Below are 21,914 nucleotides of genomic sequence, written 5' to 3'. Positions count from 1 at the left end.
ATATAATTTTCCTAACTGACGTGGTTACAGAAGGGAATACATGAGTGGAACTTCACAGCATCATCCATCAAAGGCATTAGGTGAGATTGAGATGTTTTCTCTCTGTCAGTTTGTTTTTAATGTTTAGAAATTAACCCACAGTCTCATCTCTCTGATTTTAGGGGTAATTAATGGTTAAAGATTTAGGAGGGTTAGGTCTGTGTCTGTTTGACAGGAATGTTGTTTAGGGTTAAACAAACAGTGTTAAAGTAGGAACTAGTTCTACTAGATCTACACGGCTAAATGATCAACTTGGCAAACACAAACGAAAACAAAAACTCAGAATGCTCAGGCAAAAGATTTTGTTTATTAAGGATGCAACCACCGCCAAAGTGAACATTGGAATCATTAGTTATTGCTTCTTTTTTAATCATATTGGTTGATACTGGATATTTAATTGTACTAATTTCTCCTCTTTTTGCATTTAGATTCATGCTTACTGCAGTGTTTTTATTGTTAATTAAGATGTTTAACATTAATTTATAATTAAAATAAAGCTGAAATGAGATAAAATATGAATATTGGATGAAAAACATTTAAAAACTTGAATGAAATTTTGCAACTACACTACCAGTCAAAAGTTATTGAACAGTAAGGTTTTTAATGTTTTTTTTATTTTAAAGAAGTCTCTTCTGCTCACGAAGCCTGCATTTATTTTATCCAAAGTACAGCAAAAACAGTAAATTTTTAAAAATATTTTTACTATTTAAAATAACTGTTTCAGCATCATTACTCCAGTCTTCAGTGTCACATGATCCTTCAGAAATCATTCTAATATGATTATTTGCTGTTCAAGAAACATTTATTATTATTATTATCAATATTTAAAACAGTTGAGTACTTTTTCAGGTTTCTTTGATGAATAAATAAGTAAAAAGCTTTTGTAACATTATACACTATACCATTCAAAAGCTTGGAGTCAGTATGTTTATTTATTTTTGGTTTGAAATGAATACATTTATTTAGCAAGGATGCTTTAAATTGATCAAAAGTGATAATAAAACCATTTATAATGTTACAAAAGACTTCTGTTTAAGATAGATGCTGTTCTTCTGAACTTTCTATTCATCAAAGAAACCTTAAAAAAAAATTCTACTCAGCTGTTTTCAACATCATCATAATACATGTTTTTTGAGCAGCAAATCAGCATATTAGAATGATTTCTGAAGGATCGTGTGACTGGAGTAATGATGCTAAAATCAGCTTTGAAATCACAGGAATAAATTACATTTTAAAATATATTTAAATAGAAAACTCTTATTTTAAATTGTAAAAATATTTCAGTATTAAAAATATATTAAAGAAAATGCAGGCTTGGTGAGCAGAAGAGATGTCTTTAAAAAACATAAAAAATCTTACTGTTCAAAAACTTTTGAACGGTAGTGTAAGTGAAATAAGTTGAAGTGCTAAAATTACTAAAACTGAAAAAAAAAAAAAAAGAAAAAGTTTGGGGAAAAAAAAAATTACTAAAACTGAAAAATGGCTAAATAGAAATATTTAAAGTTAAACTAATAAAAAATACAAAAGCAATTCTAAAACCTTTAAAACTAAAAAAAAAACAATAAAAGGTAATTCAAAATATTAATAAATACTATAATAATATATAAATATTACTAAAATAACGCTGGCCCACTTAAAGTAATCTTTCACAGCACCAATAACTTCCTAAAGTGTAATTAAAGTTTTTTTTTTTTTTTTTTTTTTTTTTTTTTTTTTTTAGGTAATATAGTTTACATTTTTAATATCTATCAGGCATAACATGAAAATGCCAGAATTTTATTATTAGCGCATCCCTAGTCTTTATTCAGAGTCATCTTCATGGTATCCTTAAAATGAGCAGATCTTCTGTCTGCATGATTTAACTACGAGTTAAAACTCCAGCGCTGCTGCTAATATCTCACGCATTCTTTCACCAGCTTTCCATTTAAATATGAAACAAATCTTGCGTTCTTCCACTCTCTAGCATCTCAAAATTCGATGAGCGCTGCTGCTTTCTATATGTCCATGACAACTCGGACGACTTCCAGATCTACTTCTCCACAGAGGACCAGTGTGGCAGGTTAGAGTTCCTGAAGTGAATCAATTAGCTTTCAAACTGTGCTGCTCATGGAGATTACTGATGTATAGATGGTTGTTTCCTGTTTGAAGGTTCTGCTCCATGGTGAAGGAGTTGATCACAGACGGATCAGGAAATGCTGTCGAGCTGGAGGGAGAGGGAGAAGGAGACACCCTGGAGGCGAGAGCTTAAAACGCAACTGCAGTTTGCTTTTGTTGAATTTGTGTTGATTTGGTGTATTTAAATCCTGAATTATTTTGCAGTACGAGTACGACTACAATGAGAATGGCGACAGGGTGGTTCTAGGTAGGGGAACTTACGGAGTGGTTTACGCAGGGAGAGACCTGAGCAACCAGGTGCGCATTGCCATCAAAGAGATCCCAGAGAGAGACAGCAGGTGAGATACTTGTGACAACACAAAGACAATGAAAAGATTAGCATGGATGTTTACCAACATATGATGTATTTTGGATGCAGGTGCTTCTATCAGTGTTCTTAAAGGTATTGTTCGCCCAAAGATGAAAAGTGTGCTATCATTTATCAACTCTCATGTCTAGCATAACAGCATGACTTTCTTTGTTCTGTAAAACATAAAAGAAGACATTTCAGAAAATGTCTCAGAAATTGTTGCCTTTGCAACTACACTACCAGTCAAAAGTTTTTGAACGGTGAGATTTTTAATGTTTTAAAGAAGTCTCCAAAGTACAGCAAAAACAGTAAAATTATACAGTACAAAAATGTTACAAAAGATTTCTATTTTAGATAAATGTTTTTCTGAACTTTCTATTCATCAAAGAAACCTGAAACAATTCTACTCAGCTGTTTTCAACAAAATAATAATAATGTTTTTTGAGCAGTAAATCAGAATATTAGAATGATTTCTGAAGGATCATGTGACTGGAGTAATGATGCTAAAAATTCAGCTTTGAAATCACATTTTATAAATTACATTTTAAAATATATTCAAATAGAAAACAGTTATTTTAAATAGAAAAAATATTTCAAAATTATATTGTTCTTGCTGTACTTGGAATCAAATAAACGTAGGCTCGGTGAGCAGAACAGATTTCTTTAAAAAACATTAAAAATCATACTGTTCAAAAACTACTAGAATAAATCCTATAATAGTATTTAAATAATACAAAAAATAATTCTGGTATTTACAGGTATTCCCAACCACTGCATGAGGAAATAGCTCTCCACAAGTACCTGAAACACAGGAACATTGTTCAGTACTTGGGCTCAGTGTCAGAGGATGGGTACATCAAGATCTTCATGGAGCAAGTCCCTGGAGGTACATGTATAGTTAGTGCATCTTGTCTACTTTAAATTTGATTTGCACTTCATATTCATCATATTTCCTCTACAGGAAGTCTATCAGCACTGTTACGTTCAAAGTGGGGTCCTCTAAAAGAAGCCACCATAATCTTCTATACTCGGCAGATCCTGGAAGGACTTCGTTATTTGCATGAGAACCAAATCGTTCATCGAGACATCAAGGTAACTGACAACTGTGATTATCTGTCTATCTGTCTATCTATCTATGACAATTCCTTTGGATCTATATTTGGGTGCTCTCAAAAATGTGAATGTTCACTGACCACTCATCTTTCCACAGGGAGACAATGTCTTAGTCAACACCTACAGTGGCGTGTTGAAAATCTCAGACTTTGGCACATCCAAGAGGCTGGCTGGAGTCAATCCCTGCACAGAGACGTTTACTGGTATTTGTTAGCTTTCGTTTTCTTTTGTTAATTGCCCTCCGTGTGACCCCCTCCCTTTTCCATTTGACCGGTGCAGTGTGTCACATATCATACTTCCTGGTGCACTTGCCAGGTCAGGGTTTTAGGCTTAGTTAAAGTTTGGTATATCATTAGTCCCACCAAACAGGATCTAAGGGAATTATATTTCTCTCCTTTTAATGTGTATACCAAAGCACCTTCTCCATCCAAACACTGTCAGGATACGATTGATAGTTCACCCAAAAATGAAAATTCTGTCATTAATTCTGTCCCTCATGTCGTCCCAAACCTGTAAGACCTTCGTTCATCTTCAAACTCAAATTAAGATATTTTTGATGAAATCTGAGAGCTTTCTGACCCTGCATAGACAGCAACGCAGCTTCCAGTCGAAAAGAAATGAAGGTTTTTGAGGAAAACAATCCAGGATTTTTCTCCATATAGTGGACTTCAGTGGGAGCCAATGGGTTGAAGGTCTAAACTGCAGTTTCAGTGCAGCTTCAAAGGGCTGTACACGATCCCAGCCAAGCAACAAGGGTTTTATCTAGCTTATCTATCGGTCATTTTCTAAAAAAAATAAAAATAAAAATATATATATACATTTTTTTAACCACAAATGCACTAGTTGTCCTGAACGGTTAAACTGCCCGCTGTTCATCAGAAAAAATCTTCAGGTCCCACAAAGTTTTTGGTTTTTTAGTGTCTTTGTGTATTTAAACTCTTTCCAACAATGACTGTGTGAATTTGACATTCATCTTTTCACACTGAGGACAATTGAGGGACTCATATTCAACTATTACAGAAGGTTCAAACACTCACTGAAGCTTCAGAAGGAAAAACCATGCATTAAGAGCTGGGGGGTGAAAACTTTTGGAATTTAAAGATCAGGGTGAATTGAACTTATTTTGTCTTCTAGGGAATATGTAAGCATCTTATGTAGTTTCTGAAGGGCAGTACTAAATTAAAAAATAATATGTTAAGGCAAAATAAGAAAAATGTACACATCTTCATTGTGTTCAAAAGTTTTCACCCCCCGGCTCTTAATGCATCATTTTACCCTCTGGAGCATCAGTGAGCGTTTGAACTTTCTGTATTAGTTACATATGAGTCCCTCAGTTGTCCTCAGTGTGAAAAGATGGATCTCAAAATCATACAGTCATTGTTGGAAAGGGTTCAAATACACACAAATGCTGAAAATCCAAAGAATTTGTGGGACCTGAAGGATTTTTCTAAAGAACAGCTGGCAGATTAACTGTTCAGGACAAACAAGAGACTCGTGAACAACTATCACTAAAAAAAAACAGCTGTGGGTCATTCAGATAACAACATAGTATTAAGAATCAAGTGTATGTAAACTTTTGAACAGGGTCATTTTTATAAATTCAACTATTATTTTCTCTTGTGGACTATGTGTAAATGTCAGTACTAAATAAAAATAACATTCATTTTGTATGATCCCACTTATTTTGGTAAAATAATGAACATTTTGCAGATTCTGCAAGGTGTATGCAAACTTTTCATTTCAACTGTATATTTTAGAAAGATGGTCTTCATATTTGAAACCCCTTGCAAAATGACTAAATTGGGCAAACACTGGTGTGAACTGGTTCACCTTTCCAAGGCTTAGATAACTCTTATTTCCTGACACAAAACAGACAGCGTTCCTTCCAGTGCGGTGAGCGATTATGAGTCCTGGTCACTGGTAACATGAGAATGTCTCCTGTGGGGGAGTAATTAGATTAGCATAGTGTCTGAGACGGGAGTGTGTTTGTGTTTCATTAGCGACTGCTGAAGCATCAGAGCAGGTGCGCTCATCTGTCCTCCCCCTTCCTTCCACTGTCATCGTCATCACTTCTGAGCTTCTCTCCTTGATTTATTTGATTTTGGGCAACGTCCTGTCACAGCACATTCTTATCTAATGAAATTCTGCTTTTCCCCTGTAAATCTCTGTCTAGGAACGTTACAGTATATGGCCCCTGAGATCATCGATAAAGGCCCTCGAGGTTACGGGGCACCTGCTGATATCTGGTCCCTGGGTTGCACTATCATAGAGATGGCAACAGGGAAACCTCCTTTTCATGAGCTGGGAGAACCACAGGCTGCTATGTTTAAGGTATAAATATAGTTCCTTAAAAAAAAATATATATATATACACCCTGTTAACGCATATTTTTATAATGTAATAAAAAAGAAAGAGATATATATACGGTGCAAATACAGAAGATAACCAGTTGAGAAAATAATTAATTAATTAAAATGTATTTATTTATTTATTGTGGTTAAATGCATATGATAATTCTTTTTGGGCAAATACAGAAGATAACCAATTGAGAAAATAAAAACATGATGTATACAGAATTTATTTTATTTTATTTTAATCATGGTTAAATACATAAGATAATTACAGAAGATAACCAATTTAGATTTTTTTATGTATATGGAATTTTTATTTTATTTTTGTTTATTTATTAATTTATTTTTAATTGTTGAATACAGAACATAATTAATTTGGTGCAAATACAGAAGATAACACTGAGAAAATAAAAACATTTATGTTTTTCATTTATATAGAATTTTATTTATGTATTTATTTAAATTATGGTTAAATACATCAAATAATTAATTTGGTATAAATATAGAAGATAACCAAATTAGATTTTTTTTAAATGTGTATAGAATACACATGTATTTATGTATTTATATTTTATTTGAATTTAATTTTTTGTTAAATATATAAGCTAATTAATTAAGAAAAATAAATACTGATCATCACAGTACTAAGAAAATATTTTTTTTTTATTGTATATACGATTTTATTTTATTTGTTTGTTTTAATTTTTTTTTTTAAATCCTATTTTCTACTTTAAAAAAATCCTATGTAAAAGGATGTACAATGTTGTATATTGTTTTTATTTTTTAATAGACTATTAATAAAAGATCATTTCCTGCTTTCGTCTCTGCTCTCTTTGTACCAGGTGGGCATGTTTAAGATCCATCCGGAGATCCCAGAGTCTCTTTCGTCGGAGGCCAAATCCTTCATCCTTTCCTGCTTTGAGCCTGACCCAAATAAACGAGCGACGGCCGGCGACCTGCTCAAGGATCCATTCCTGCGTCAAAACATCAAAGGCAAAAAGAACAAGATCGCTTTCAAACCCTCAGGTAACGTCTCTGACCGAGTCTAACACGCTTTCTGCAGCTGTAACAATAACGTGACCTGGGTTGACTCCTCTGGTCCCATCCATGGTGTGTAAGGCATTTTGGGTCTTGTGAGAGCGCACATAGAACATTTTTCGCAGACAAACACGCGCATAGCTGCCAAACCCCCCCATAGCCCAGCATGCCTGCATCTCGCCGCTGTCTGGGATACTCACAACAGGTCCAAACTGCCCTCAGCCGGCCCCTCGCGCTCCAGATTGAACTTACACAAGAGATGGGTAGGAACAACAAGACCTGGGAAAGGGGAGGAGACAGAGGAAAATCAACAATACGGCCTCACACTACTTTCACAAATGGTTTCCATCCAGCAGCACATGTCAGCTATCCTGCTGTCCATGAAAAGCATTCTCAGGGTGTGGTGTTTCACACCAACATGTGCTCTGCTTTCTTAGAAAACGCTCATGATTTCTTTGTGACATTGTGAGAGAAGTGTCAGTGTGTGACAGAAGCCTACTGCTTTCCAAACTGTCATTTAACCACATAAGCGACTGATTTGAAAAGCTCTCTACGTAGTGAGCAACATAAATAGCTCTTTATAGAGAATAATACAGTAGTTTGGTGTTAGCATGTTGCTAAGCTAATTGCTTAATACTCTAGTAAGCATAAAAATATACAACCCGGTTACATTTTTAATGTATTTGGTTAAACTTTTAATGACACTTAGCTATTTTCATTAATATTTTTTGGTTTTAAATGAATGCAAGTTATATGTTTACACTACTGTTTAAAACTTTGTGTTCAGTAAGGTTTTTTAATGTTTCTGAAGGAAGTCTCTTATGCTCACCAAGGCTAAAAAATGCAGCAATAACTGTGAATTTAAAATAAATATTTCACAATGTAACGTTAGTTTATTCCTGTGATGGCAAAACTGCCTTTTCAGTATTATTACTCCGGTTTTCACTGTCACATGATCCTTCAGAAATCAGTCTAATATGCTGATTTGCTCAAGAAATTTAATATTGAATTAGCTGTGCTACCAAATATTTTTGTTAAAGCAGTGATGAAACTCTTTTTGCAGGATTTTTGATGAATATAAAGTTCAAAAGAACAGTATTTATTTGAAACATAAATCTTTTGTAACATTTTAAGTGTGTTTACTGTAATGCATCCTTGCTGAAAAAAAGTATTAATTTCTTTTAGGGCTGTCACGATTCCTCGATTAAAATCGAGTACTCCATTTTAAAAAACCATCGACTGCAATCGGCAAAATACCGGAAGTGGCGCACTGCATGGAGGAGAATCCATAAAACGTATTACTACACTGTTTTCCAAGGCTGCATGATATAATAAACCCATTTAAAAATGATAAGCATGATGTGAATTTACACACGCTACTATTCAATTAAATAACTATATGCACTGCATATTGCTGTGAGTTTGGGTTTATTATAACGTTCATCTGAGAACCCAACATGCGCCATTTCATCCAATTTGTAAGGTAAATCGTATATAAACCTACGCAAACACAGAAGAATACATCAGTATGTTTCAATATGCCAACTGCTGTCGCGATTTCAAAATAAAAGCTCAAACCCTCAGTCTAAGTTTACATGTTTTGATGTAACGGTTACACATATTAAGAAATTACAGTGGCTGCAGCATTTCTGTGGTAGATAAATGGCCGATTATTAAAAATTAATTGGACATTTTGAATTAAATGCTGTTTAAATGTTCTATTATTTATGATACATTATGTATATTAACAGCTTTGTTCAATAAAACCCCATGGTTACTTGCTTTTGATACTTTGTTTACTAATATTGCCTCGTTTATATTATTATATATGTGACCCTGGACCACAAAACCAGTTTTATATAATCTGAAATCTGAATAAATAAGCTTTCCATTGATGTGTGGTTTGTTATAATAGAACAGTATTTGGGCGAAATACAACTTGAATATCTGAAATCTGAGGGTGCAAAAAATCAAAATATTGAGAAAATTGTCCAAATGAAGTTCTTCGCAACAGATATTGCTAATCAAAAAGATTTGATATATTTACAGTAAGAAATTTACAAAATATCTTAATGGAACAAGATTTTTGGCATAAATAAAAAATCTATCATTTTGACCCATACAATGTATTGTTGGATATTGCTACAAATATATCCATGCTACTTAAGACTGGTTTTGTGGTCCAGGGTCACACATGTATATATTTTAAGTTATTTTAAAGGCTATTGTTTGCTTAGGCCTATTTAAAAAAAATAGATTTACTTGATTACTTGATTAATTATTAGAATAATCATTCGATAACTCGATTACCAAAATAATCATTAGTGACCGCTCTAATTTCTTTTTAAAAACCTTACTGACGCTAAAACTTTTGAACAGTAGTGTATAATCAACATTAATCTTGAATGATGTTTTTAGTTTATTGCCGTATTCAGTTCCTGTGAAGGATGCATGAAATACTGCATTCGAATTTGATTATAATGTTTGTTTTCTCTTTAAAAAAAATGGTTTCTTACTAGGAGGAGGTATAATTTAAAACAGTCCTTGTATCTGGAACACACATGTGATCTCTCCAAAGACAACTTGCTAGGTTTTGAAGCACAGAAATTGCTTTGCAGGCCTGGTGTTTTCCCACTTTTGTTCATTAGACATTATAGTACAGGCCAAATATTAATAACCCAATATCTCCTTCTCCCTTAATGTCATCCGATCGGCTGCTTTGGCTTGGATTCTCTGGGTAACAGTGTGGCAAGGTTTGTATTTATCATCTGTGTGTTCTTATGTGTATTTGTGGACCATATGTTCATAATCATTGGTGTTTTTCTAGCTACTGGTGATTGTGTTGAGTATGTGCTCTTTGTGTGCTCTGATTGGTTCTTTGTGCGATATCTTTTTTTCCTCATTCTTTTAATTTTTGTGTTGCTCTCTCTTCTCTGTGGTTTACTGTCAACTTACTTGGAAGAGTTTAAAAAAATTACTGTAACATTGTGGGTAACATTTTACAATAAGGTCACATGCATTAACTAACGAGTCAAAGTATTTATTAATTTTTGTTGACATTAGAAGAAAAAACTGTATTGTTAGTTGGTCTATAATATTAGCAGGTACAAGTTTTGATTTTAATAATGTGTTTGTAAATGCTGAAATTAACAGTAACTTTAATTAAAGGGATAGTTCACCCAAAAATTTAAATTATGATTAATAAATTATGATTTACTCACCCTTAAGCTATCCGAGGTGTGTATGACTTTCTTCTTTCAGACAAATACAATCAGAGTTATATTATAAATTTCCCAGCTCTCCAAGCTTTATAATGGCAGTGAATGGGTGTTGAGACTTTCAAGTTCAACAAAGTGCATCCATCCATCATAAAAAGTATCCACACGGCTACAGGTGGTTAATAATGGCCTCTTGAAGTGAATAGGTGCGTTTCTGTAAGAAAAACAGCCATATTATATAATTAAAATATAATACTTTATAATACCAAGTTTTGTTTACAGCAAAGAAAAACCAGTGTTCTTTTTGCTTATATTAAAATCCACATTTTTCTTTACAAATCCTTGTTTTGTACTTCTAATTTGTGACCTTATTGTAAAATGTTGCTATATTGTGCAAATATTATTGTGCTATTATATATTGTGGTAGAAACCCAAATAGTATATTAAATTAAATTAAATTGGGGCTGTCAATTAAAAGGTTTTGTTTTAGTGAATCCAAATAATTGGTTAATAAGCTAATGAAAAATACATTTATTGTAGCATTTATTGTTATTTACTGAACAGGCATTACAATAAATGATTTTGGAAGTAAATATGTTAGTTTTATTTCTATATCATTGTATGTAAGTCTGTTATTGGCCTACAGGGGGCATCATTTACTTTTTTATAATTAATAACAATAAATAAACATGTTGAAATGACAGCCCTAATATAATGTTTAATTATATAAAACAAAATGGGTGAAATTAATTCAAAATATACTACTTGACTCTGATTTAAGAAAATTAACCCTTTATTTACTATTCACTCGTATTTTTGAAAGGTTTGAAGTTCAGGGGAGAATAAAAGCCAAAAATGCTGTGACCAATCAGTTTCTGTGTTTTCCTCTCTTTAGACTACATCCGCAGTGTTTCACTACCAGTCCAGCTGCAGACGGAGGCCACGGGGAGCAGCAGCAGCGAACCGGGCTCCGTGTCTCCCGACTGCGACTCCAAACAAGACGTGTTCTTCGAGAAGAAAAAGCGCTCTAGCTCAGAGAACCTCATCAAACCGCCCAACTCAAACTTCCTCAGGTGAGCTCAGAAGAAGAGCACTAAGGTGAATACAGAGGGTCATCAAACCGGTCCAGACGAGTTTAGGTCACTCGCTGGTCAGCCATAGCTGTGAGTGTGCATATGTATGCGCTTATGCGAGCGTTGGATTAGCGTCTGGAATGTTAATGACGTGACTGTGTTTACGGAGCTTGAGAATCGGCGGCCGCTTCAGCTCTCAGACCAACAGTAAATCAACTTCCTGGGCATGAAGCGCTGAGGCCTGTCCTGACAGCTAGTCGACTCCTTGGAAACGCTGTTTAATTAACGCGGTGGAATGAGGGGACAGGTGTGCTGGGTCGTGGTTTCTGGGCAGGTGTATGTATGTGTGTGTAATGAGATAATGCCTTTTACAACAGGTACTCTCTGGTTGCTCATAAAATAATCCCATGAACACTTTACTGACCACTTCTTCACCTCAGTTTCGACGCGCACACACACACACCAAATCATAGAGCTGTCACACATTAACCTCGTTTCCTCTTTCCTGTAATGAAATCATGGTTTTTAATCACCACTCCAGATTTATATATACTTTGGCTGCTAAAGTTAACCCTGACATTTGAGGGAATTAAATGTTTTAACACGGTTCACAGCCTAAACTGACCTTTAAAGCTCAGCAAGTATAAGGGATCACCTATGACCGAAACACACCATTAATAAAACCACCTTTCTGTGCTAATTTAATATTTTATTTTTTATTTTTTATTTTATTTTATTTTATTTTATTTTTGGTGAAAAACGAACCATTTTTGATTTAATTTTTTTTTTTTTTACATTTAATGATAGTGTTGCATTAAAAAACACCATTAATAAAACCTTTCTGTGTTAATTTAATATTTGATTTGATTTTTGTTTAAAAAAAATCTAAATTTTATTAAAATTATTAAATTATTAAAAATTATTTTATTAATAATTATTAAAATTTAATTTAATTATAGTGTGACCTTAAAAAACATTAATAAACCACCTTTCTGTTTTATTTATTTTAATTTTAATTTTATTTTATTTTTGGTAAAAATTATATATATATATATAATTAAAAAAATTATAAAAAAATTATATATATATATATATATATATATATATATATATATATATATATATATATATATATATATATATAATTTTTTTTATTTTATTTTATTTTTTTTAAATAAATTGTTTTTTGCCTTAAAAACACAATTTAAAAAAACCCTCTGTGTTAATGTAATATTTTATTTTATGGTAAAAAAAATATACAAACAAACAAAAACAATCAGATTAATTGTGATTTATTTTATTTTTTTTAATTTCATTTATTGATAATGCTGCCTTAAAAACACAATCAATAAACATTTCTATGTTTATTTATTTATTTATTTTATTTTATTTTAATTTTGGTAAGAATTTGGTTTACACAAAAATAATAAAAATATTTTCAACATTGATAAGACATTTGTTTCTTGAGCAACAAATAAGCATATTAGAATGATTTCTGAAAAATCATGTGACACTGAAGACTTAAGTAATAATGCTAAAAAAATGTATGCCATTATAGGAATAATTTACAGTTTAAAATATATTAAATATTATATTTACTTTAAAAAATGCAATTTAATATTTAAAAGTTATATTTTAACAGTCATTGTAATATTTCACACTATTACTCTTTTTACCATATTATTCATGAAATAAATGCAGCCTTGTTTTTTTTTTCCGAAACTATTTAGATTCATACGTTCTTACTAAATCAGTGTGAAATGTGTGTGATTCAGTGTTCCAGATGAGAGTCCTACAGCAGAAGACCGCAGCTCTCCAGCCTCCTCTGAGAACAGCGACTCTGGCCTCTTCCTGCTGAAGAAAGACAGTGAAAGACGTGCCATACTCTACAAGGTCCTCAATGAGGACCAGGATAAAGTGACCTCCAACCTCATGGAGAACCACATCCAGGTATGTATCCTGGTGTATTTGACTGTGTTTGGTATGTCCGAATCATACAATGAGGATTGTGTTCTTGTCTTTTAGGGTCAAGAGGAGCTGAAGTTGTCAGTGGACCACATCAAACAGATCATCTGCATCTTACGGGACTTTATACGCTGCCCTGAGCGACGTGTGATGGCAACAACCATCTCGAAGCTCAAACTGGACCTGGACTTCGACAGCACATCAATAAATCAGATCCAGCTGGTTCTGTTTGGTTTCCAGGACTCTGTAAGTGAACTGCAGTATAAATCGTATCATTCTCTATTGTACAGTATACATTGTATATATTGATAAAATGCTGTTTATTACACATTTCCTTTTAAAACTTTAAAGACATTTGTTGGACATACAGTAACATTCATAAGTTTAGGAACAGTAAGATACTTTTTTAATAAATAAACACTTTTATTCAGCAAGGGCGCATTAAATTAATTAAAGTAAAGACATTTATTTATTCTATTTATATTTAAAAAGTGTTGAAAAAAACACGTCATGGTTTTCACAGAAATATTAAGCACCACAATTTTTTCAACACTGATAATAATATGTTTCTTAAGCACCATATCAGCTTATCAGAATGATTTCTGAAGGATCATGTGACGCTTATGTCAGATGATCGTCTTTTATGCTCATCAAGGCTGCATTTATTTGATCAAAAATACAGAAAAACAGTAATATTGTGAAATATTGCCATTTCTAATATGATTTCCTATTTTAATATACTTTAAAATATAATTTATTTCTGTGACGCAGTGCTGAACTATCATCAGCCATAACTCCAGTCTTAATTGAGAAATTATTTCAGTGTACTGATTTATGACCAGTGTTGAAACAGTTGTGCTGCTTAATAATTTTTTGCAACGTGATACTTTTTTCTTAGATTCTTTGATGAATAAAAGGTTTAAAAGAACAGCATTTATTCAAAATATTTTTTTTTTTTTACAATATAAGTCAATCACTTTTTATGCATTTAACACATCCTTGCTGAATAAAAGTATTAATTTCTTAAAAAAAAAAAAAAAAGATAGTAGTAGTTTATATTCTAACACAAAATTTCTATTTTGAATAAATACTGTTCTTTTTAACTTTTTATTCATTAAAGAATCCTGAAAAAATATCAAAGGTTCTAAAAAATATTAAGCACCACAACTGTTTTCAACACTGATAATAAATCAGCATATTAATATGATTTCTGAAGGATCACGTGACACTGAAGACTAGAATAATGATACTGAAAATTCAGCTTTGCATCACAAAAATAAATTATTATTTAAAGTATATTAAAATAGAAAACTGTTATTTTAAATTGCAATAATATTTCACAAAATTACATTTTTTTTTCTGGATTTTTGATTAAATAAATGCAGACTTGACATTAAAAATCTTACTGATCCCATACTTTTGAATAGAAAACTGTTGTTTCAAATTATTTTGCAATATTAGTATATTTTGGTAAAATAAATGAAGGCTTTGTAACCATAAAAAAAGACTACTTTCAAAAACATTTCAAAAGTTTGTTACTTCCCCTTTTTTAATTATTCTAATTAATTCATATTTAAAAAATGTTTTTTAATGAACAATGCACAAAACCTTGAAAAATAACTTTTATATTATTTATTCTAAGCTCTGCTGTTTGTTTGTTGTTTTATTTTTAATGATCTTATTTAAATTGTTTCTGCACTGATTTATTTTGTTTTTATTTTACACATGATATTTATTTTTCTGCATCCTGCCATATTGTGCTTTTATTTATTATACTGGATCTTCAGTTTATTTTATTGTCAAATATTGGAGACATCTAATGCAAGAAAATACATGATTCATCTTTTCTCTATAATGATTGACATTATAAAGCATATTTTGCTTAAACGTTAGATTAGTCATTTCTCCTCTGATAAGGAGTTTGTAATTTGTTCCTCGTTCTTGTGCGGCCTCCTCCTATCTGTGTCTCCCACTTACAGTATGTCTAGTTTGAGATCATTATTTCTTTCATCACGGTTTGTTTCAGGTAAATAAAGTCTTGAGGAACCACCACATTAAACCACACTGGATGTTTGCCATGGACAATATCATTAGACGGGCTGTGCAGGCAGCTGTTACCATTTTAATTCCAGGTGTGTGTGTGTGGGTGTGAGAGTGACTTTTTTTGTTTTGATGTTGTGTGGAACATCAAAGAAACCGTGTCCCATTTTGCATCTGTCACTCATCCAGAGCTACAAACACACTTTGGGCCTGCATCAGAAAGTGAGGGCGCAGATAAGGATGCAGATGAAGTGGATGAAGAGGATGATGGAGACTTTGGATCGGTGGCACGCACGACGCAGGAAGATCAAGCTCTCACGTCTGGAGTCAGCACCCTCAGCTCAGTCATATCTCATGAGGCTCAGCGGCCACAGCACCCACTGGGAGCCCAGCTCGGACGCCTCAAACAGGAAACGAGCAGGTACACTAAGATTCCTTATCAGCATTCTGTTTAAGGCAGTTAAACGTAAACAGTATACAAAATATTTAGTACACCCACTCCAAAGATGAGTCAATGGAAAATAAAGTACTCACCGTATTGACTAAAAATACAAAATACCAAAGTTGCATGGAAGTGTATTTAGCATTATTTACTACAAATAAACATGACAGTTCAATTGTTTGGTTTGGTAAGATGTTTATGTTTTTAAAAGAAGTCTCTCATGCTCACCAAGACTGAAAGTTTTAAAAATCAACCCTAATATTAATATTCTGAAATACTGATTTTCAAATGTAATTTATTCCTGTGATGGCAAAGCTGAATTTTCAGCACAATTACTCCAGTCTTCAGTGTCATACGATCCTTCTGAAATCATTCTAATATGCTGTTATCAATGTTAAAACAAAAACAAAAACTAAAAAAAAACATTTAATATGCTGCTTAATATTTTTGTGGAAACAGTGATAAATATTTGTCAAAACATTTTTGATATTATTTTTGATAAATGAATATTTTTTGATAAATAAACATTTAATTTTGATAAATAATTTTGCAAAATAAACTTTCTAAAAAGTTTTTTACCAGTCATTAAAGATTTTTTTAAGAAGTTTTTTGAAGACTTTTCCGCTCACCAAAGCATTTATTTGATCCAAAGTAAAGCAAAAACTGTCAAATTGTAAAATGTTTTTACTATTTAAAATAACCGTTTTCTATCTGAATGTATTTTAAAATGTAATTTATTCCTGTGATTTCAAAGCTGAATTTTTACCATTATTACTCCAGTCACATGATCCTTCAGAAATCATTCTAATGTTCTGATTTGCTGCTCACGACATTTATTATCATTATTATTATTATTATTATTATTATGTTGAAAACAGCTGAGTAGAATTTCAGGTTTCTTTGATGAATAGAATTTTTAGAAGAACAGCGTTTATCTGAAATAGAAATCTTTTGTAACATTATAAATGCCTTTATTATCACTTTTGATCAATTGAAAGTGTCCTTGCTAAAGTATTTTAAATGTAATTTTAATAATTTACATTTTACAAATATTCAGATAGAAGACAGTTATTTTAAGTAGTAAAAATATTTAATTTTTTAAAATGTTTTTGCTGTACTTTGGATCAAATTAATGCAGGCTTGGTGAGCAGAAGAGACTTTTGACTGATAATGAAACATGTCATTGTTTCGGAATGATACAAAAAAAAAAAAAAAAAATCCTCCCTGAACTGTAGTGTGTATTTTATATATTCCAGTATTATTAATATATTTGCAATAAATTCTATTATATTTCATTCCAATTATTTACTTTTCTCTCTATTTTTGTACAAAACAGCACAGGTCATTGTTATTTACGTTATATACAAGATAAGGCCTCCCGTTTTAATTTTGGATCCTGAATGTAGAGCTTAATGTTTTTATGATGTTTTTTTTGTACATGTTCTCTTTTCTTGTTGGTTTTAGTCAGTCAAATGTGATCTTAGATGACTAGAATAAGTTCAAACTGTTTGAATAGTTTAAAGTAGAGCGTTTTAATGTTATGTCGCCCCCTTTAGGCTGCTTGAAGAGCTGGTGCAGAAGGAGAGAGAATATCAGCAGGTACTGAGACAAACTCTCCAACAGCGGGTACACGACATCGAGCTTATCAGGATCAGACAGCAACCTGCTGCAGGTTAGTTGTGTAACTAAATCACACACAGATATATTGATTTAATTTTGTTTGTAAGCCATTTATTCTGTTTTTATTTACAATGAAATCATACGCCTGTGTGCTGAGGTAATGGACAAAGTGTCAACTCACTTCCAGTATCCCATTCTGACCTCTGGATTTGTTTACAACCAGGACAGAATAAACACAAAATCTGTTAAAAGAAAACTAGCGAGTCGCCGTACTGTCTACTGTCTAGGCACATTTCGCAATATTGCTGAAGCCAATAATTGATTGATTTCATATGCGAATAAATGCTGTCTAGATAGATTTTAGCATCTGTGCTTTAATATTCCTACATCTTTTCATTGCCCTCAACAGAGATGCCCTCAGCTCCCTCTATATTTCACATTGCCGCTCGTCCCGAGCCTGACAAGAAGCTTACTGATTGGCTGAAGGAGCAGGGTGCCGACTCTGAGACAATAGACAAGGTGAAATATATCACACTAAACACTGTTGACATTGTGTCGTTCCCATGACTGGTAAATGACTCGGTTTGAAGTTTCTGTTTGAACTTTCCATAAATAAATAAAACAGAAGATTCATGCCAAGTTTCTGTGGTTTCTGACAGTTCACTGAAGAAGATTTTACGCTTAACGACGTTCTTTGCGATGTCACTAAAGAAGACCTTCGTTGCCTGAGGCTTAGGTGAGGGCTTAATTTGTAGTTGTTCAAGCAAATGACTGATTGTGTATACTTTTTCCTTTGCATGAATTGGTCTTCATTATTTAGTCACCTAAGCCAGTGTTTCCCAACCACTGTGCCCTGGCACACTAGCGTGCCATGGAAGATGATCAGAATTTTTTTTTTATTTTAAATCAGTACTACTGGTCACCGTTAAGTCTGTTTGTGGGTTTTACAAATATTTAATCAATGAAAAGCATTTAAAGGAGTTAATCCTTAAACTACCAGTCAAACCTCATAACCCGCCTCCATTCAGAATGAAGTGCCACAACGTGCTTTTTAAAGACAGATGTCTACTTTGCAATTTAAGGGCAAATACAGAACTGATGTTTGAAAAAGTACAGTTTTCTTTACACAAGAAAGAGTGGAAGAGTTTGAAGAGTGGAAGAAGAGTCTTAGCATTTGCTGTCTAGTTGTAGCCACGTTTTAAATATCCTGTGCATAGCGGTTCATCTTTTATATTATGAGATTTTAGCCAAATGTATTAAACAGCAAGAAAAATTAAACTGAGTGTCCATATAGCTACTAGGGATGCAACAATACAGTTAGTCCACGGTTCAATACGTACCTTGGTTTATAACCATGGTTCGGTTCTGATATCTTGCTGCTTGAGTGTGTTTTTTTTGCAACAAATTAACAAAATACTCCCTTAAACCTCTGGAAAAAGCGTGGTTTAGTATATGTCTGCTTAATTTTTCTTTTGAGAGAGGTATAGACCAATTATCTGTTTGTAAACATTTGGGATGTGCGCGCGGCATGGTTGCAGAAAACCCGGGAGAGATCGCCTTTACAGCTAGAGAATTACAAGGATATGGCACAAAATACTTAGATTTAAAAAGAGTGTAGATTATATTGATTAGATGTCATTTTCAAAATGTTATTTGCATATTACAAGAGCTTGTCACAATGTTATTCAGAGAAATTGGCGTTAGATAATGGGATAGTCTTACAGATCCGAAACCGGGATGACGTTTTTATGGGCGGTTCAGTTGGCAGTCTATGGAGCCATGGAATAAAAGAATAAAAAAGGTAAATTTTATTTTATATTTCAAAATCCTGACTTTATTTTCGCAATTCCGAGATTACATCCCACAAATCTACAAGAAAAACTACTCGTCATTCATTCATTTCCCCTCGGCTTATATCCCACACTTCTGGCTTTTTTCCCTCAGAATTAACAAACTCATTAGTTTTGTTGAATCGAGTAATAAAGTCTGGATTAGTAGATATAAACTTGCATTTGTGAGGAAATAAAAGTAAGAATTATGAGATAAAATATATATAAAAAAAAAAGTGTGGTAAAAGGTTAATAGTAATAGGTTTAAATAATATGTCAAGCTGTAACGGTAGGGCTAACACAGTACATCCCCTATGAACAGCATGTGTGAATATTATGTAGACCTATTGTTTAAATCAAATTTATGCTTTAAAAGTAGAGTAATCATAGCGGTTTTCATCCATAGTACGTCTGTTTAAATGTCTGCGTTTAGCTTCAAATGGCGTCTTTGACTACAGGATTGTATAAAAATTATTTGCATTCTGATTCGGTATCAAAAGGTACAAAAATATTTTTTTTTCTCTTATTCCATGGAGTTTACCCGTTTACCTCCACTTGCTACCAGTGTTTTTCTGCAACCACTATGCGCGCGCAGCTGCAAGTGACGTCACTGTGACGTCTACTCCAAATTGGTCTATTATTTTTCGATTTTTGCTCAAAATATTCATAATGGACGCCAAAGGGCGCCCTTGTGCAGAAAATCCACATATGTGACCCTGGACCACAAAACCAGTCTTACGTCGCTGGGGTATATTTGTAGCAATAGCCAAAAATTGTACATTGTACATTGTATGGGTCAAAATTATAGATTTTTCTTTTATGCCAAAAATCATTAGGAAATTAAGTAAAGATCATGTTCCATGAAGATATTTTGCAAATTTTCTACTGTAAATATATCACAACTTAATTTTTGATTAGTTATATGCATTGCAAAGAACTTAATTTGGAAATCTTTAAAGGTGATTTTCTCAATGTTTTGATTTTTTTGCACCCTCAGATTCCATATACAGAAATAGTTGTATCTCGGCCAAATATTGTTCTATCATAACAAACCATACATCGATGGAAAGCTTATTTATTCAGCTTATGACTGGTTTTGTGGTCCAGGGTCACATATGCGTCAAAGAAGCATCACTGATGACGTTCCTTTCCAGCTTCTGTAATATGGATAAAGGCATCGCTATGGACTACTTGCTCTGAGCCTCGTGACGCACTTCCGTTTTGAAATCTTACAGCTTAGTTATTTCCGGTTATGTACATTTTCAATGCGCTGTCATCATTTAGTTGACTTAAACGCCTAATAAAATTAGATTTCGCGAGATGATTTCAAATTCGCAAATTTTCAGAGACAGCAGAAGATGTATTCTGATGATTACTCTGTACAGAATTTTCCAAACTAAACAGAACGTGAAGTTTTAATCCAACGTAAACCGATCTGAGAAAACGGTGGCTGGTAATCATACGTGATTGTTCACCACAGGGTGTCAGTGCTCTATAGCGGCCTAATCGCGACGCTGCACTTTGTGAGATTTGATAAATAAGATCATAATGAACCTATATTTATCTGTATTAAATATGTTAGTCACTATTCTGTGTCATATTCTGTCATCATTTAACTGTATGTAGCCTAATGCCAAAATATGAATATTCAATAGTCGCACTGTCAGCGTGTTATTGTTAAAAATTATTTAAATGTTTAAATAAGGGAGTTACCGCACATTCACTCAGCCATTTTAAACAATGGAATAAGCGGTTTGGACTTGGAATAAGAGCACCAACGCACACAAACAATTACTACAAATAAAACCAAAAATTGCAAGTGAAGTTAAACCATATAACCACAAATTAACTCGGGTTTTACTACACTGTCCATAGTTAAACAATGGTAGGCTATTTGTAGTAAAAGTGTTGTGTACAATTGGTAAATATGGGAAAAACATGGCACTTTTACTATTGTAAAACCATGGTTAATTTTCGTAAGGGTGTTTATGAATCAAACTCATTTAAAACTGTACATTCATCAGGTACGAAATATGGTCAGTTAAAGAAAAATACTTTTTTTGAGAATGCGGCAGGTTAGTGGGGAAATATATTTATTTATTATTCAGAATGCACATATTGAAGGGAAATATATTTATAGTAAGATTTCAGCAGGTTGAAGATGATTCCTGCTAACGGAGTGAATAAGAGTAATTGTTTTGTAAAGAAATGCCAGCCCTAAAATGTAGTAATAATCTGCGTTCTCATGAGAAACTGTCTGTTTGTAGGTACGCTGAACCTCAACCGGAAACTCCCAAGCCGTAAAACGTAGAATGTGGAGTTAGTTGTGCAAGTAGTCCACTGCTGTAACTAAATAAAAACAAGATATTACATTAAACGTTTTGAATGATAAAATGTAAGGACAATAAACTCATCTGCAATAACATATGGTTTATCTGTGTTCTTCAAGCCATCTCGTGTATTTTCATAACCCATTACTAATTGACATACATAGAATATGAGTATAGAATTTTTTTTATAACTTTTGTTTTTAGAACTCTTTTGGTGGACAACAGGTCCAGGCTTATCATTGCGTGTCATTAGAAGTGAAGGTGCTCTGCATGTGTTGCTTTTTCATAAGCGTTTTTCAGAAGCGTTTCTCATTTCAACATGTGACATCGTGGGCACACATACAGCACATTCCAAGAGAAATAAAACAAGGAAGTTATTTAAATGCGAAACC

The 21,914-nt window shown here is 32.9% G+C and overlaps 1 protein-coding gene across 4 annotated transcripts in view; it reads left to right on the top strand.

Moving 5' to 3' along the window:
- map3k15 (mitogen-activated protein kinase kinase kinase 15) overlaps positions 1-21,914 on the top strand; it is a 46,309-nt gene that overhangs the window by 15,979 nt on the left and 8,416 nt on the right. For 2 of the 4 annotated variants that reach the window (XM_051098014.1, XM_051098016.1), the window contains 17 exons: positions 31-80; positions 2,003-2,098; positions 2,188-2,275; positions 2,359-2,492; positions 3,262-3,389; positions 3,465-3,595; positions 3,714-3,819; positions 5,790-5,947; positions 6,810-6,993; positions 11,119-11,296; positions 13,072-13,246; positions 13,322-13,507; positions 15,288-15,393; positions 15,491-15,722; positions 17,300-17,415; positions 17,773-17,882; positions 18,023-18,099. In XM_051098014.1, coding sequence (XP_050953971.1) covers positions 31-80; positions 2,003-2,098; positions 2,188-2,275; positions 2,359-2,492; positions 3,262-3,389; positions 3,465-3,595; positions 3,714-3,819; positions 5,790-5,947; positions 6,810-6,993; positions 11,119-11,296; positions 13,072-13,246; positions 13,322-13,507; positions 15,288-15,393; positions 15,491-15,722; positions 17,300-17,415; positions 17,773-17,882; positions 18,023-18,099 — 2,255 coding nt within the window. Of the gene's footprint in view, positions 1-30; positions 81-2,002; positions 2,099-2,187; positions 2,276-2,358; positions 2,493-3,261; positions 3,390-3,464; positions 3,596-3,713; positions 3,820-5,789; positions 5,948-6,809; positions 6,994-11,118; positions 11,297-13,071; positions 13,247-13,321; positions 13,508-15,287; positions 15,394-15,490; positions 15,723-17,299; positions 17,416-17,772; positions 17,883-18,022; positions 18,100-21,459; positions 21,575-21,914 lie in introns of those variants that run through there. The other 2 variants (XM_051098015.1, XM_051098017.1) reach the window with 2 other exon arrangements.

The sequence above is a fragment of the Labeo rohita genome, chromosome 24, assembly GCF_022985175.1.
Source record: "Labeo rohita strain BAU-BD-2019 chromosome 24, IGBB_LRoh.1.0, whole genome shotgun sequence".
Classification (NCBI taxonomy): Eukaryota; Metazoa; Chordata; class Actinopteri; order Cypriniformes; family Cyprinidae; genus Labeo; species Labeo rohita.
This window is presented reverse-complemented; position numbering and strand designations above follow the sequence as displayed.